Source organism: Oncorhynchus masou, chromosome 13 (assembly GCF_036934945.1).
Source record: "Oncorhynchus masou masou isolate Uvic2021 chromosome 13, UVic_Omas_1.1, whole genome shotgun sequence".
NCBI classification, from domain to species: Eukaryota; Metazoa; Chordata; class Actinopteri; order Salmoniformes; family Salmonidae; genus Oncorhynchus; species Oncorhynchus masou.
The window spans coordinates 73,458,588-73,473,340 of NC_088224.1; the positions used below are offsets into that span (position 1 = coordinate 73,458,588).

General features: G+C 43.1%; 1 protein-coding gene across 2 annotated transcripts in view; it reads left to right on the forward strand.

Annotated features, from left to right (window-relative positions):
• The first annotated feature begins 1,728 nt into the window (after positions 1–1,728).
• Positions 1,729–14,753, forward strand: part of LOC135553034 (beta-galactosidase-1-like protein 2) — a 36,046-nt gene continuing 23,021 nt past the window's right edge. For both annotated transcript variants that reach the window (XM_064985092.1, XM_064985091.1), the window contains exons 1-11: positions 1,729–1,912; positions 2,599–2,784; positions 2,879–2,947; positions 3,045–3,140; positions 3,667–3,775; positions 4,032–4,124; positions 4,277–4,358; positions 4,841–4,905; positions 6,822–6,906; positions 10,811–10,954; positions 11,575–11,655. In XM_064985092.1, the coding sequence (XP_064841164.1) occupies positions 1,830–1,912; positions 2,599–2,784; positions 2,879–2,947; positions 3,045–3,140; positions 3,667–3,775; positions 4,032–4,124; positions 4,277–4,358; positions 4,841–4,905; positions 6,822–6,906; positions 10,811–10,954; positions 11,575–11,655 (1,093 nt within the window). In that variant the 5' untranslated portion in view covers positions 1,729–1,829. The remainder of the gene's footprint in view (positions 1,913–2,598; positions 2,785–2,878; positions 2,948–3,044; positions 3,141–3,666; positions 3,776–4,031; positions 4,125–4,276; positions 4,359–4,840; positions 4,906–6,821; positions 6,907–10,810; positions 10,955–11,574; positions 11,656–14,753) is intronic.

The window sequence follows — 14,753 nt, forward strand, 5'->3', positions numbered from 1 at the left end:
ACCAAAGTACTGAGATATCTTTGATGAAAACCTGCTCCAGAGCGCCCAGGCGAAGGTTCACCTTAGAACAGGACAACAACCCTAAGCACACAGCCAAGACAACGCAGGAGTGGCTTCGGGACAAGTCTCTGAATGTCCTTGATTGGCCCAGCCAGAGCCCAGACTTGAACCCGATCGAACATCTCTGGAGAGACCTGAAAATAGCTGTGCAGTGACGCTCCCCATACAACCTGACAGAGCTTGAGAGGATCTGCAGAAAATAATGGGAGACCCTCTTTGGAGGGATGAAAGAAAGAGTGATAAAATAGTGAAAGCTGCCATTGCTGCACTGCTATCACAAATGTTCCAACTCTAGGGACATAGACCAAGAAAATCACTTTGAGACATCATCACCCCAAGTGAGCCCGACCAAAACGCGGGCTCATGGACTATATTTGAGCAATATAAATATCTTGGAACTATAATTTACTCAAACCTCTTCTGGACTGCAAACATACAACAGATATACAAAAACGGCAACAAGGACTGTATTTCCTGAGTAGATTAAATACATGTCTGGTCAATAAAAGAATAACAACCATATTCTATACATCCTTTGATCTGAGTGTTCTCACTTTCTGTTTCCAAGCCTGGTACAATCAGCTATCCATGCAAATAAAAACCAACTGCATAAAATAGTTCTGCTGTCAAGCAACATCAGTGGAGTTCATCTCAGGGACATGGAAGCGCTGTTCTTGGAGAGTAGTAAGGGCAGGAGCGAAAATTGCCACCGGCCTGACACCCACTTAACCAAGAGAATCAGCTCCTACTATCAGGCCGCCGATACTGAGTTTATCTTTACAAAACCGCCAGAGCCCAGAAACCATTAATTCCCACCAGTATAAATCAATTGAATAAATAACTGCTCAACCCCTCCATATCCACCCGTCCTAAAATGTCCGAACTGAATTACGGACTGTATCCACTTGTGTTGTCTGTTGTAGTTATTGCTGGGATGTATGTATTTATGCTCCTATTGGTGTTCCCCTGCGGTTGTTTGTTGAGTTGCATGACACATTTCCCGAAAGGGGCACACAATAAAACAAGTTTTAAATTATAGACCGTATAACATAGTACAATATAAAGGTTGAAGCTGACAAACGACGTCAGAAATAATAGCGTCATTTATCGGATAGTTGGGCTGGGCAAGACCGTGGTGGCTACAGTCCATAGTGTGTTATGCGTGTGTGTGAGGGAGAGTCAGATAATTACACATGCAAAAAGATATGTTTCCCCCCCATTACAATCTATAAACAGTAGGTTGGAGCGCCATGTGGTAATTCATTTTTTCGCAAGTCCGCCTGATCTGTCTTTTTACTGATTTTGGTTGTAAGGACAAAAGATTAGTGTTGCCTCCCAGTCGGTTGCCTACAATATACAACTATCCGTTTCATAATGCATATTGAAAGCGAGCAATATCCTACGTCTATCAAAACGCACCTTTAGCGTACAAAGTAAAGGCTATAGCATAATGAACATCAAATTATGATAGCCTAATGAGAAACAGTGTGGGCTTTGTCAGAACTAACAATCAGACTTTCCACTTGCATTATGATTGGAAATTTGTGTAATTCCGGTGAATATCGATATTTTAATTCAATGTGGTCTATAGCGCTCACCTGTATTTTCCCCTAGAGTGAATTGCCTGTACTACAGTATTATTAGCCTATTCAGAAGTCTGTTCTTCCGGTGATGTGTTGTGTAACGCCGGGTCTTTGAAGGTGTGGGCTGTCAAAGCCGTTGTTACGACGTTGGATCGTTCTTCGTATTTTTTTTGTAAAAATACATCAATGGTCGCCAGGCTGTCTCTCATACGACGGTATGCCATTCTCGGTTTTATTATCGTCGGATATATTATCTTTCAATTCACACGGTAAGACTTTATGGGCGGGTCTCGAGTGTTTGCAAAGTTTTGTCCTGTTTGTTGTTGTTTTTTCTAATTTTGTCATGGACCTGCAAATGAATCAATATGCAACCAGTATCCCAAACTGGTTATTTAAGTAAAATATATTATAGGCAATGCTATTAAAGACAATTCATAATGAGAACATTTGATCAGATTGTTATTAGTATTACACAGAAGAAGTAGGCCTATACCAAAGGTGAAAAAAATAATATGCTATCAATAGTCTAATTAATTCAATGCCATTCCATATCCTTCATTTAACCTATCATGAACTTTCACCTGACCCACCTGCCCCGGACCTTAACCTTGTGTAGACACTTCGCTTTTATTTGAACGATTCTTATGGCACAGTGCAGTACTCATTCCACAGCATCGACAGTGTGAGCAATTGACTATGTAAATCTCCTGCATATTCAAATATAGATTTGCATTCTGGTCAAACAAGAAGAGTAGCATGTTTGTAGCGTATTTCAATATTGTTCACTGTGCTGAAAGCTTTGTTGATTTAACTAAAACTGTTGGGTATGTCTTGTATGCTTGTGACAAGTGTTATAAATACTTAGCTACTCACCTTAGATGCCATTGTCAAGTTTCTATGATTCCTATCTAGTCTAACTTTCTGGATTGACCAGCAGTTTGTCTTTCTCTTCCAGCCAACACCCAGATGTGGGGAGAATGAGCCAGAAAGAGGGACTGAGGGCCAACTCCTCTCAGTTCACTCTGGAGGGAGAGCCCTTTCGCATCTTGGGGGGCTCTATCCACTATTTCCGCGTCCCCAGAGCCTACTGGGAGGACCGCTTGCTGAAGATGAGGGCGTGTGGGGTCAACACTCTCACCACGTAGGGACACACGTAGAACACCTTATGTCCTCTTATACCACCACTCACTGCTTCTCTATGGAGAGATACTGAGAATGACTGCTTTACCTTTCAGATATGTGCCATGGAACCTGCATGAGCCAGAGAGAGGGGTTTTCAACTTCCAGGACCAATTGGATTTAAAGTAAGCAAGACTTCCACTTTTTTATATGATTTTGTGATGAAATTGTTTGATAGAGCTGTTGAGATTTTTTTCTGTGCTTTTCTCTTGTGTCTCTCAGGGCGTACATCAGCCTAGCAGCAGAGTTGGGGCTCTGGGTGATTCTGCGGCCAGGACCCTACATCTGTGCTGAGTGGGACTTAGGAGGGCTGCCTAGGTTAGATGTTCCCACGTTTTAACATTTTAGGTTGGTTGGTTGAAGCTCCCTGAATGTATAGGTCCCCCTATACGACGTCTCATCCATTTTTCCTCATTAATTATTGTGATGCTCATTTCCAGTGTGGTGCTATTTCCCTCAGATCTCTGGACAGAAAGTCCCACATTCCTTATTAGTCATGTGGCTAAATAGAATCATAGATCTAAGAGTAAAACCAGATATTGCTCACACACACACACACAGAATGAAAACAGTTATTTGCTGAGCTTTTCCCCCTGAATGAGTCATTTGACTGACTCTGATCATCATCTAAATGGATTGAGGAAGGGTAATTGGTCCAGAAATATCTCATTATGTACTACTAGATTAACCAGATTATAGATATTTGGAAATCTATTAAACTCACACTGCGTTATGAAGCAATCAATGCACTCATTATGCATTACTGTCATCAGTGCAACCAGTATTGAAATGTAACTGCATACATTGTTGATAACATTAGTTTTTATGTATTGTTTCTTCCTAGTTGGTTGCTGCGTGATCCAGACATGAAGTTGAGAACAACCTACCCAGGTTTCACAGAAGCTGTTGACTCCTTCTTTGATCAACTCATTCCAAGAGTTGCACCGTATCAGGTTACTATTTTCTCACTTTCTCACTACTCTTCTATTAAGTGCACTTGGGTTTCCAGTTTTCCGTTTCAATTGTGTGTGACAACGATATCAACGCATAGATATGGTCGTTGATAAGGGCTTTCACGAAACTAAAATATTCTTAAAATGTGAAGCTTGATGTTTTATCAATCCAAAAGGCTTTGAAAATATATTCTTGTGACTTATTCTGGAATCAATTGAAATCTCGCTCTTATTTGATTTATTATTTCAAACTCAGTATTCCAAGGGGGGCCCAATTATAGCAGTTCAAGTGGAGAACAAGTATGGCTCTTATGCAAAAGACGTAGAATATATGCCATACATAAAGGAGGTAAGACAATGCAGTGCATCTATTTTATTACACACACATAAATACACACCGTGCATCACTTTATCTTGACTTCACTACAACTACTTGCATTTTCAATAGTAGAATATCAACTTGGACATATGAGCATGATTGAGATGAGATCCTTGTTCTAGGCATTATTATCCAGGGGGATCGAGGAGCTGCTCCTGACCTCAGACAACCAGGATGGGCGGAACCTCGGGGGTGTGAATGGAGGTATTGTACTGACTGGACATACAGACAGCTGCACAATAGTAGAGCCTCTAGCCCATCTGACTGCAGTCGCTGCCTGGACTGTAGTTGGTATTCTCCCATAACACAAGAGCTCTGTCTGTGCCAAGGACCGGTGTGTGTGTGTTAGGCAGCTGCTGTTAGGCTTCATTAGAACTTCTCCTTGACTAATTCCCTTTCCACTTGAAGCCTAAACACAAAGGAGACAGACGAGCCTGTGCTGTTTAGATGGATACAGATTAAGCTAGGGAGAAAACATGACAAAAATATGATCTGTTAAAATGCAAAGCAGTTTCCTAAGCATGAGGTCACTGTAGCATCCCACTGTGCACACACTGGTTGAATCAACGTTGTTTCCACGTCATTTCAATGAAATGTTCCCAGTGGGATACTGTCATGCTGTATTTTATTTGTGTTTGCTGTGTATTTACTGTATGTACTGTTGAGTTTTTGTTTTCTATCAATAGTTCTAGAAACCATCAATTTTCAGAAATTGAGCCCAGAGGGATTTAAGTATCTGGATGCAATTCAAGTGAGTGAATGTATTGAGGTGTGTTCAGATGATCGTCTACTAATATTTATCATTAGATTTATCCAGCTCCTGTATTGTAATTGATCAGTTACTCAGTTTCATCTGACACCTGTTGATAAAACAGAGGATATTAGCTCTTTAGTCTTAATCTGTGAAATAAATTGCTTTGAACCACAGTCTTTGGATGCCTATAGACTTGGCCGAGTTTTTCAGAAGTTATCTGATTGGATTTCGGCAATCAGATAGGATTAAATGCAAAAAAGCTTTTTGAGAAATGTTTGCTAATTTATGGGAAAAAAAACTGAAATACCACATTTACAAAAGTATTCAGACCCTTTACTCAGTACTTTGTTGAAGCACCTTTGGCAGTGATTACAGCCTCAAGTCTTCTTGGGTATAATGCTACAAGCTTGGCACACCTGTATTTGGGGAGTTTCTCCCATTATTCTCTGCAGATCCTCTCAAGCTCTGTCAGGATGGATGGGGAGCATCTCTGCACAGCTATTTTTAGGCCTCTCCAGATATGTTAGATTGGGTTCATGTCTGGGCTGTGGCTGGGCCACTCAAGGACATTAAGAGACTTGTCCCAAAGCCACTCCTACGTTGTCTTGGCTGTGTGCTTTGGGTTGTTGTCCTGCTGGATGGTGAACCTTCGCCCCAGTCTGAGGTCCTGAGTGCTCTGGAGCAAGTTTTCACCAAGAATCTTTGTACTTTTCTCCGTTCATCTTTACCTCGATCCTGACTAGTCTCCCAGTCCCTGTCTCTGAAAAATATCCCCACAGCATGATGCCGCCACCACCATGCTTCACCATAGGGATTTTTCCTCTAGAAGTGCTGCTTGGCATTCAGGCCAAAGGGTCCAATCTGGGTTTCATCAGACCAGAGAATCTTGAGTCTTTTAAGTGCCTTTTGTCAAACTCCAAGCGGACTGTAATGTGCCTTTTACTGAGCAGTGGCTTCCATCTGGCCACTCTACCATAAAGGCCTGATTGATGGAGTGCTGCAGAGATGGTTGTCCTTCTGGAAAGTTCTCCCATCTCCACAGAGGAACTCTGGAGCTCTGTCAGAGTGACCATTGGGTTCTTGGTCACCTCCTTGACCAAAGCCCTTCTCCCCGATTACTCAGTTTGGCCGGACGGCCAGCTCTAGGAAGAGTCTTGGTGGTTCCAAACTTCTTCTATTTAAGAATGGGGTACCCTTCCCCAGATCTGTGCCTCGACACAATCCTGTCTCGGAGTTCTATGGACAGCTCCTTCGACATCATGGCTTGGTTTTGTCTCTGACATGCACTATCAACTGTGGGACATTATATAGACAGGTATGTGCTTTTCCAAATCATGTCCAGTCAATTTAATTTCCTACAGGTGTACTCCAATCAAATTGTAGAAATATCTCAAGAATGACCAATGGAAACATGATGCACTTGAGCTCAATTTTCGAGTCTAATAGCAAAGGGTCTGAATATAAATAAGGTTTTCCTGTTTTTTATTTTTAACAAATGTGCAAAAATGGTGAAAACCTGTTTTCACTTCGTCATCGTGGGGTATTGTGTGTAGATTGATGGGGAAAACAAATCATTTTATCCATTGTAGAATAAGACTGTAACTTAACAAAATGTGGAAAAAGTGAAGAGGGCTGAATACTTTCCGAATGCACTGTAACTTTTTAAAAACTGGTCCCTGATGTTCATGGAGTAAATACTGTGTCTACAAGGAGTAGCATACAGTGCCTTGCAAAAGTATTCGGCCCCCTTAAACTTTGCGACCTTTTGCCACATTTCAGGCTCCAAACATAAAGATATAAAACTGTATTTTTTTGTGAAGAATCAACAACAAGTGGGACACAATCAAGAAGTGGAACGATATTTAGTTTATTTGTACCTCTCTTTTGAACATTCCCTTTCCTAATTCCTCTAGCCACAGAAACCCAAGATGGTGATGGAGTATTGGTCTGGGTGGTTTGACCTCTGGGGTGACCTTCACCATGTTTTTGCTGCTGAGGGTAAGTCATATTTCCTCAAGCCGCAGGACCTTTGCCACACCGCATGAGTCCCACTTTATAGATTGGTCACATGGTGCTTAGCATATGGTCAGTTCTCCTTTGTGATATGTTTCTGTCAGAAATTAATATGCTTTCCATGTCTGCTTATTTCCAAGCCAAGCATCATAAACTTTTATTCCCCCCAAAATTGTATTTTGATCCATGTAGTCAATTTCAACTGAACCAAGCTGGGATTTGTATACTGTTTTATACTGTGTTATGCTTTTATACAGGCCTTCAGTGTCTAGAACCTTCAAAATAAATGGAAACAGCAAAGTCCCTATGGTCACCCTACATGTGTATATACACTCAATAGAAGAGTATTCCATGCAGTACATTCTATGCAGTACATACATGTGAATCATTCTCTCTCAGCAGGGAACAGTACAGTATGTGAAAGGGCTACTGACTAACCGTTTAATACACACACACCTTCCGCATAAAACTGTAGCAACTGCTTGCTTTAGGATATTTTGGTCATGATGGTGATAAAAAAATAAAAAAACATTTTCATAATTTCAGTGCGTCACTGCAGTAAATACTTGTCAGTTGTCATACAGCTTGGCACTCAGTTGTGGATGTGTATTAATGTCATGTAGATTTTCCAGACTGTCCTTCTTATGTTGAACAACAGCCACTGATGACTCGGGTCCCCAGGCCTGGTTTTGTCCACCTGTCATTGTCAGCAGCATCCACGTCTATCTCGCACACACAGGATCAAAATCAAATCAAATTGTATTTGTCACATGCGCCGAATACAACAGGTGTAGACCTTACCGTGAAATGGTTACTTACAAGCCCTTAACCAACAATGCAGTTCAAGAAATAGAGTTAAGAAAATATTTACTAAATAAACCAAAGTAAAAAATAAAAAGTAACACAATAAAATAACAATAATGAGGCTATAGATGGGGTGCCGGTACCGAGTCAATGTGTGAGGGCACAGGTTAATTGAGGTAATTTGTACATGTAGGTAGAGGTAAAGTGACTATGCATAGATAATAAACAGCAAGTAGCAGCGGTGTCAATGTGAATAGTCCAGGTAGCCATTTGATTAATTGTTCAACAGTCTTATGCCTTGGGGGTAGAAGCTATTAAGGAGCCTTTTGGGGCCTCCCGGGTGGCGCAGTGGTTAAGGGCGCTGTACTGCAGCTCCAGCTGTGCCATCAGAGTCCGCGCCCAGGCTCTGTCGTAACCGGCCGCGACCGGGAGGTCCGTGGGGCGACGCACAATTGGCCTAGCGTCGTCCCGGTTAGGGAGGGCTTGGTCGGTAGGGATGTCCTTGTCTCATCGCGCACCAGCGACTCCTGTGGCGGGCCGGGCGCAGTGCGTGCTAACCAAGGTTGCCAGGTGCACGGTGTACCCTCCGACACATTGGTGCGGCTGGCTTCCGGGTTGGATGCGCGCAGTGTTAAGAAGCAGTACGGCTGGTTGGGTTGTGTATCGGAGGACGCATGACTTTCAACCTTCATCTCTCCCGAGCCCGTATGGGAGTTGTAGCGATGAGACAAGATAGTAGCTACTACAACAATTGAATACCATGAAATTGGGGAGAAAAAAGGGTAAAAAAAGAGCCTTTTGGACCTAGACTTGGCACTGCGGTACCACTTGCCGTGCGGCAGCAGAGAGAACAGTTTATGACTTGGGTGACTTGCTAAACAAGGCATGCTCTGTCACTCCATGCTTGTTATTCATTATCTGGCTGCCCTTGATTTAAATCAGTAAAGTCAGCTCAATTTGAATGTCTAATTAAACATTTGTCTATGTTCTCAACTCAGCAAAAAAGAAACGTCCTCTCACTGTCAACTGCGTTTATTTTCAGAAAACTTAACATGTGTAAATATTTTTATGAACATAAGATTCAACAACAGAGACATAAACTGAACAAGTTCCACAGACATGTGACTAACATAAATTTAATAATGTGTCCCTGAACAAAGAGGGGTGGGGGTCAAAATCAAAGTAACAGTCAGTATTCGGTGTGGCCACCAGCTGCATTAAGTTCTGAAGTGCATCTCCTCCTCATCGACTGCACCAGATTTGCCAGTACTTGCTGTGAGATGTTACCCCACTCTTCCACCAAGGCACCTGCAAGTTCCCAGACATTTCTGGGGGGAATGGCTCTAGCCCTCACCCTCTGATCCAACAGGTCCCAGACGTGCTCAATGGGATTGAGATACGGGCTCTTCGCTGGCCATGGCAGAACACTGACATTCCTGTCTTGCAGGAAATCACACACAGAACGAGCAGTATGGCTGGTGGAATTGTCATACTGGAGGGTCATGTCAGGATGAGCCTGCGGGAAGGGTACCACATGAGGGAGGAGGATCTCTTCCCTGTAACGCACATCGTTGAGATTGCCTGCAATGACAACAAGCTCAGTCAGATGATGCTGTTTACACAACACCCCAGACGATGACGGACCCTCTACCTCCAAATCGATCCCGCTCCAGAGTGCAGGCCTCGGTGTAACGCTCATTCCTTTCGACGATAAACACAAATCCAACCATCACCCCTGGTGAGACAAAACCGCGACTCGTCAGTGAAGAGCACTTTTTGCCGGTCCTGTCTGGTCCAGCGACGGTGGGTTTGTGCCCATAGGCAACGTTGTTGCCGGTGATGTCTGGTGAGGACCTGCCTTACAACAGGCCTACAAGCCCTCAGTCCAGCCTCTCTCAGCCTATTGCAGACAGACTGAGCACTGATGGAGGGATTGTGCGATCCTGGTGTAACTCGGGCAGTTGTTGTTGCCATCCTGTACCTGTCCCGCAGCTGTGATGTTCGGATGTACTGATCCTGTGCAGGTGCTGTTACACGTGGTCTGTCACTGCGAAGATGATCAGCTGTCCGTCCTGTAGCGCTGTCTTATGTATCTCACAGTGCGGACATTGCAATTTATTGCCCTGACCATATCTGCAGTCCTCATGCCTCCTTGCAGCGTGCCTATGACACGTTCACGCAGATGAGCAGGGACCCTGGGCATCTTTCTTTTGGTGTTTTTCAGAGTCAGTAGAAAGGCCTCTTTAGTGTCTTAAGTTTTCATAATGGTGACTTTAATTGCTTGTTTTTGGTTCTTTGTACAAGCATGGGAAATAGTGTTTAAACCCTTTACAATGAAGATCTGTGACGTTATTTGGATTTTTACGAATTATCTTTGAAAGACAGGGTCCTGAAAAAGGGAGTTTATATCAGTAGTTCAAACTTTTTCCCACGGTGCCCCCTTGCAGAATTGGAGAACATTGGGGAATATCCCTATCCCCCCAACAATGTTTGTGGTCTTAAAAAACGAAATAAAGAAAATGTTAGCGGACATGGGCTAGTTGATCTGGACATTTCTGACAAGTTATAAATAGCTCTCTAAGGTATGCAATGACTAACATGACAAGAGGAACTGATGATCCACTACCCAATTTCGAAATTGCACCTTGTGCATTCTACTATTACAACATTCAAGAGTAAGTTTAATGCCAGACTGAGTTCCTTAATTGAAAAAAAAGGTTGGGAACCACTGTTCTATGCAAAATGTGTAGCTAATCAGTATGTTGAGGCAGGAGATTTTGAATGGAGATCGGGTTGTTCCTATAATGACTTATAGTTAAGTGTAATAAGGTGTGGCGGTTTTAATCCATATTGCAATTTAACTGATTTCAAGGGCAATAAGACACTTGGAACGAGTTCAATTGCTTGTCAAATGTTATCATACTTTTTGTTTTACTATTGGGCTCCCTGCCACAGCTCTTGAATATAGAGGTAGAGTTTATAGCAATGGATATGATACAGCTATTACGTGCACCAGGTCTTGTAGTTCTACTATGTCTCTGTACCCATCGGTAGTAAGTTCTCATTTGTCACCCTTCTTTGGCAGACATGGTTGCTATTGTGACGGAAATCCTGAAACAGGATGCATCAATCAATCTTTATATGTTCCACGGAGGAACAAATTTTGGCTTCATGAACGGGGCTTTTGCAATTGCCACGCCCATGCCTAAGCCAATGGTAACAAGCTATGGTAAGTTCTATTTAGATCTTTGTTTTAAAATCAATATGTTCTCATAGTTTACCTTGTTATTTCTCTTTATTGAAACATATCTCTGATAAGGATTGTACACCAGCCAGTTGTGCAGGCGGTGTTACTGTAATGCACTGTCAATGTACTGTTTTTTAAAGGCCAGTAGATGGTGCTGTCACTCTTCAACAGTGCTTGACCTCAGGCTGCATTTTAGCACTCACTGCATAATTAATTCATCAGCTAATAAAATGCATGGGAAATGTAAAAGAAAGACTGCATGATGGGTTTTATATCCTGTTTGGGACTGTTGAAATTGTAACAACCTCGCTACTCAGGAGAATGACATTGATGTCAAACACAGTAACAGTGGCACATTGGCACCTGCTCTTTAACCTTCAAGTTTATCAGTAGTCTGTATTTGCATTTTATTTTCTCCACTGCCTCTTGCCTCCATCCAAACTCCTGCAGCCGTATCTGTCAAGATAACCACAAAATATGTCTCCTGCTGGCTTGAGATGTTTGATAGGAGCAGAGAGAAACTCATCGGACACGGGAGGAGGTATCCCCGCCTCTCGCTCCTTGTGCCTCTTGCTGTTCTGATAGTAGCATTATCTTTTCAGATTACGATGCTCCATTATCTGAGGCAGGGGATTACACCACCAAGTACACTCTTCTGAGGAATGTATTGAGCCGCTATCACAGTGAGTGTCGCCGTGAGGGGCTCTTTGTATCATTCTCCAAAGTCACTTAATAAGACCCTATGGGGAACATTGAGTCTGTCTTGCCGAATCAGAGATGAGTGTGTGAGATTGATGCTGGGTATGGTGAACTACAGGAGCGTTTCTAAAACTCCCCTCCCCCCTACTGGGTGCATGTTTTTTTTTTTTTTTCCAGCACTACAAAGCTGATTCAAATAACAAACTATCATCAAGCGGGGAGGAGGGGGGGGAACACACCCAGGAATGAGTTTGAGATACCCTGGACTACAGTACAGCAGGGATAGGAGGGGACATCAGATTAGGGACACGCCCCACCTCCCACCCCTCAAACATACAGTCAGAGCAATCTTGCATTTATCCAGCCTCCCGGTAAACTAAGATCTTCAGGGCTATCTTAACATGTTTCATCCTTACGTTGTGCAGTATGTTGAACAATGAGCATTGACCTGGATGAGAGAGGTCACTAAAGCGTGCGTCAATGTTCTATTCAGCACCACATGACCTAATTCTGTGTTTAGATCCAACTTGATATATGCTATTGTTTGTCTCTCAGCTCATGAGTTTCATGAGTCATGCATATCCTGTGTAAGTAAGTAGCCTTGCACAAGCCTTGGCTTTGGCAAGCCGGATTGGTTTATAGGAGCAGGAGCCTTTCTTCTGTTTCTATAGAATGAGGCACCTTAATGTACAGTACAAGTACACCCCCTGGACAGGGCGCTAGTCTATCACAGGGCTTTTGAGTAATGCGAGTAATGCGTACCCATAGTCACAGACTAAAACATTATCTCTAATAATTGACCATAAATAGAACGAAAATACTGTCAATTGAATATCTAACACTTGGTTTAATAACATTAAATAAATAGTATAGTTCTTCAAAATGGACAATTGATGCTGTAGTGGTTAAAAGCCAAGGTAATATGATTTGATTATGCATGTGGCAGGCAGTCCAACTTGCACAACATTCTTTAAATTGAGTTCAAATATCAATCCACTGTAGAATCCAATGACATTAAAATTTCAAGTTTATAAGCTGCAGCTGATAACTTTGCCTCATACTTAGGCAGCCTGTTTTGCCACCTTAGTTGTGGGTAGTTGTCTTTGTTAGTGGCCTGTATAGCCCTAGTAAGCGTTGTTTTTGTTGGCGACATTTATAATAAAGTGAAATGTATGCTCACAACGCTGCACCTTGGTCCGGTCATTTCCCTGACGCCGTTTGTGACAATATAACTCCAGCTAGTAGTTAGGTTTGTTAAAATAGAGCCCTAACACAATATAGCGCTATATATACAGTATATATATATATACACTGCTAAAAAAAATAAAGGGAACACTTAAACAACACAATGTAACTCCAAGTCAATCACACTTCTGTGAAATCAAATTGTCCACTTAGGAAGCAACACTGATTGACAATACATTTCACATGCTGTTGTGTAAATGGAAAGACAACATGGGGAAATTATAGGCAATTAGCAGACACCCCCAATAAAGGAGTGGTTCTGCAGGTGGTGACCACAGACCACTTCTCAGTTCCTATGCTTCCTGGCTGATGTTTTGGTCACTTTTGAATGCTGGCGGTGCTTTCACTCTAGTGGTAGCATGAGACGGAGTCTACAACCCATACAAGTGGCTCAGGTAGTGCAGCTCATCCAGGATGACACATCAATGCGAGCTGTGGCAAGAAGGTTTGCTGTGTCTGTCAGCGTACTGTCCAGAGCATGGAGGCGCTACCAGGAGACAGGCCAGTACATCAGGAGACATGGAGGAGGCCGTAGGAGGGCAACAACCCAGCAGCAGGACCGCTACCTCCGCCTTTGTGCAAGGAGGATCACTGCCAGAGCCCTGCAAAATGACCTCCAGCAGGCCACAAATGTGAATGTGTCTGCTCAAACGGTCAGAAACAGACTCCATGAGGGTGGCATGAGGGCCCGACGTCCACAGGTGGGGGTTGTGCTTACAGCTCAATACCGTGCAGGACGTTTGGCATTTGCCAGAGAACACAAAGATTGGCAAATTCGCCACTGGCGCCCTGTGCTCTACACAGATGAAAGCAGGTTCACACTGAGCACATGTGACAGACGTGACAGTCTGGAGACGCCGTGGAGAACGTTCTACTGCCTGCAACATCCTCCAGCATGAACGGTTTGGCAGTGGGTCAGTCATGGTGTGGGGTGGCATTTCTTTGGGGGGCCGCACAGCCCTCCATGTGCTCGCCAGAGGTAGCCTGACTGCCATTAGGTACCGAGATGAGATCCACAGACCCCCTGTGAGACCATATGCTGGTGCGGTTGGCCCTGGGTTCCTCCTAATGCAAGACAATGCTAGACCTCATGTGGCTGGAGTGTGTCAGCAGTTCTTGCAAGAGGAAGGCATTGATGCTATGGACTGGCCCGCCCGTTCCCCAGACCTAAATCCAATTGAGCACATCTGGGACATCATGTCTCGCTCCATCCACCAACGCCACGTTGCACCACAGACTGTCCAGGAGTTGGCGGATGCTTTAGTCCAGGTCTGGCAGGAGATCCCTCAGGAGACCATCCGCCACCTCATCAGGAGCATGCCCAGGCGTTGTAGGGAGGTCATACAGGCACGTGTAGGCCACACACACTACTGAGCCTCATTTTGACTTGTTTTAAGGACATTACATCAAAGTTGGATCAGCCTGTAGTGTGGTTTTCCACTTTAATTTTGAGTGTCACTCCAAATCCAGACCTCCATGGGTTGATAAATTTGATTTCCATTGATAATTCTTGTGTGATTTTGTTGTCAGCAACTTCAACTATGTAAAGAAAAAAGTATTTAATAAGAATATTTCGTTCATTCAGATCTAGGATGTGTTATTTTAGTGTTCCCTTTATTTCTTTAAGCAGTGTAATATATATATATATATATATATATATATATATATATACACACACACATAGGTTCAGGGGTTTGTCAGAAATATTTGTGCTATTTTCACTATTACAATTATTGCCGCACTTGCTGGCGTTCGCTGGGTTGATGAATAAACACAGCCCCTCACTGGCCAATCAGAACGTGCTCCTTGGCGAAATATTAAGTTGTGTATTTACGGT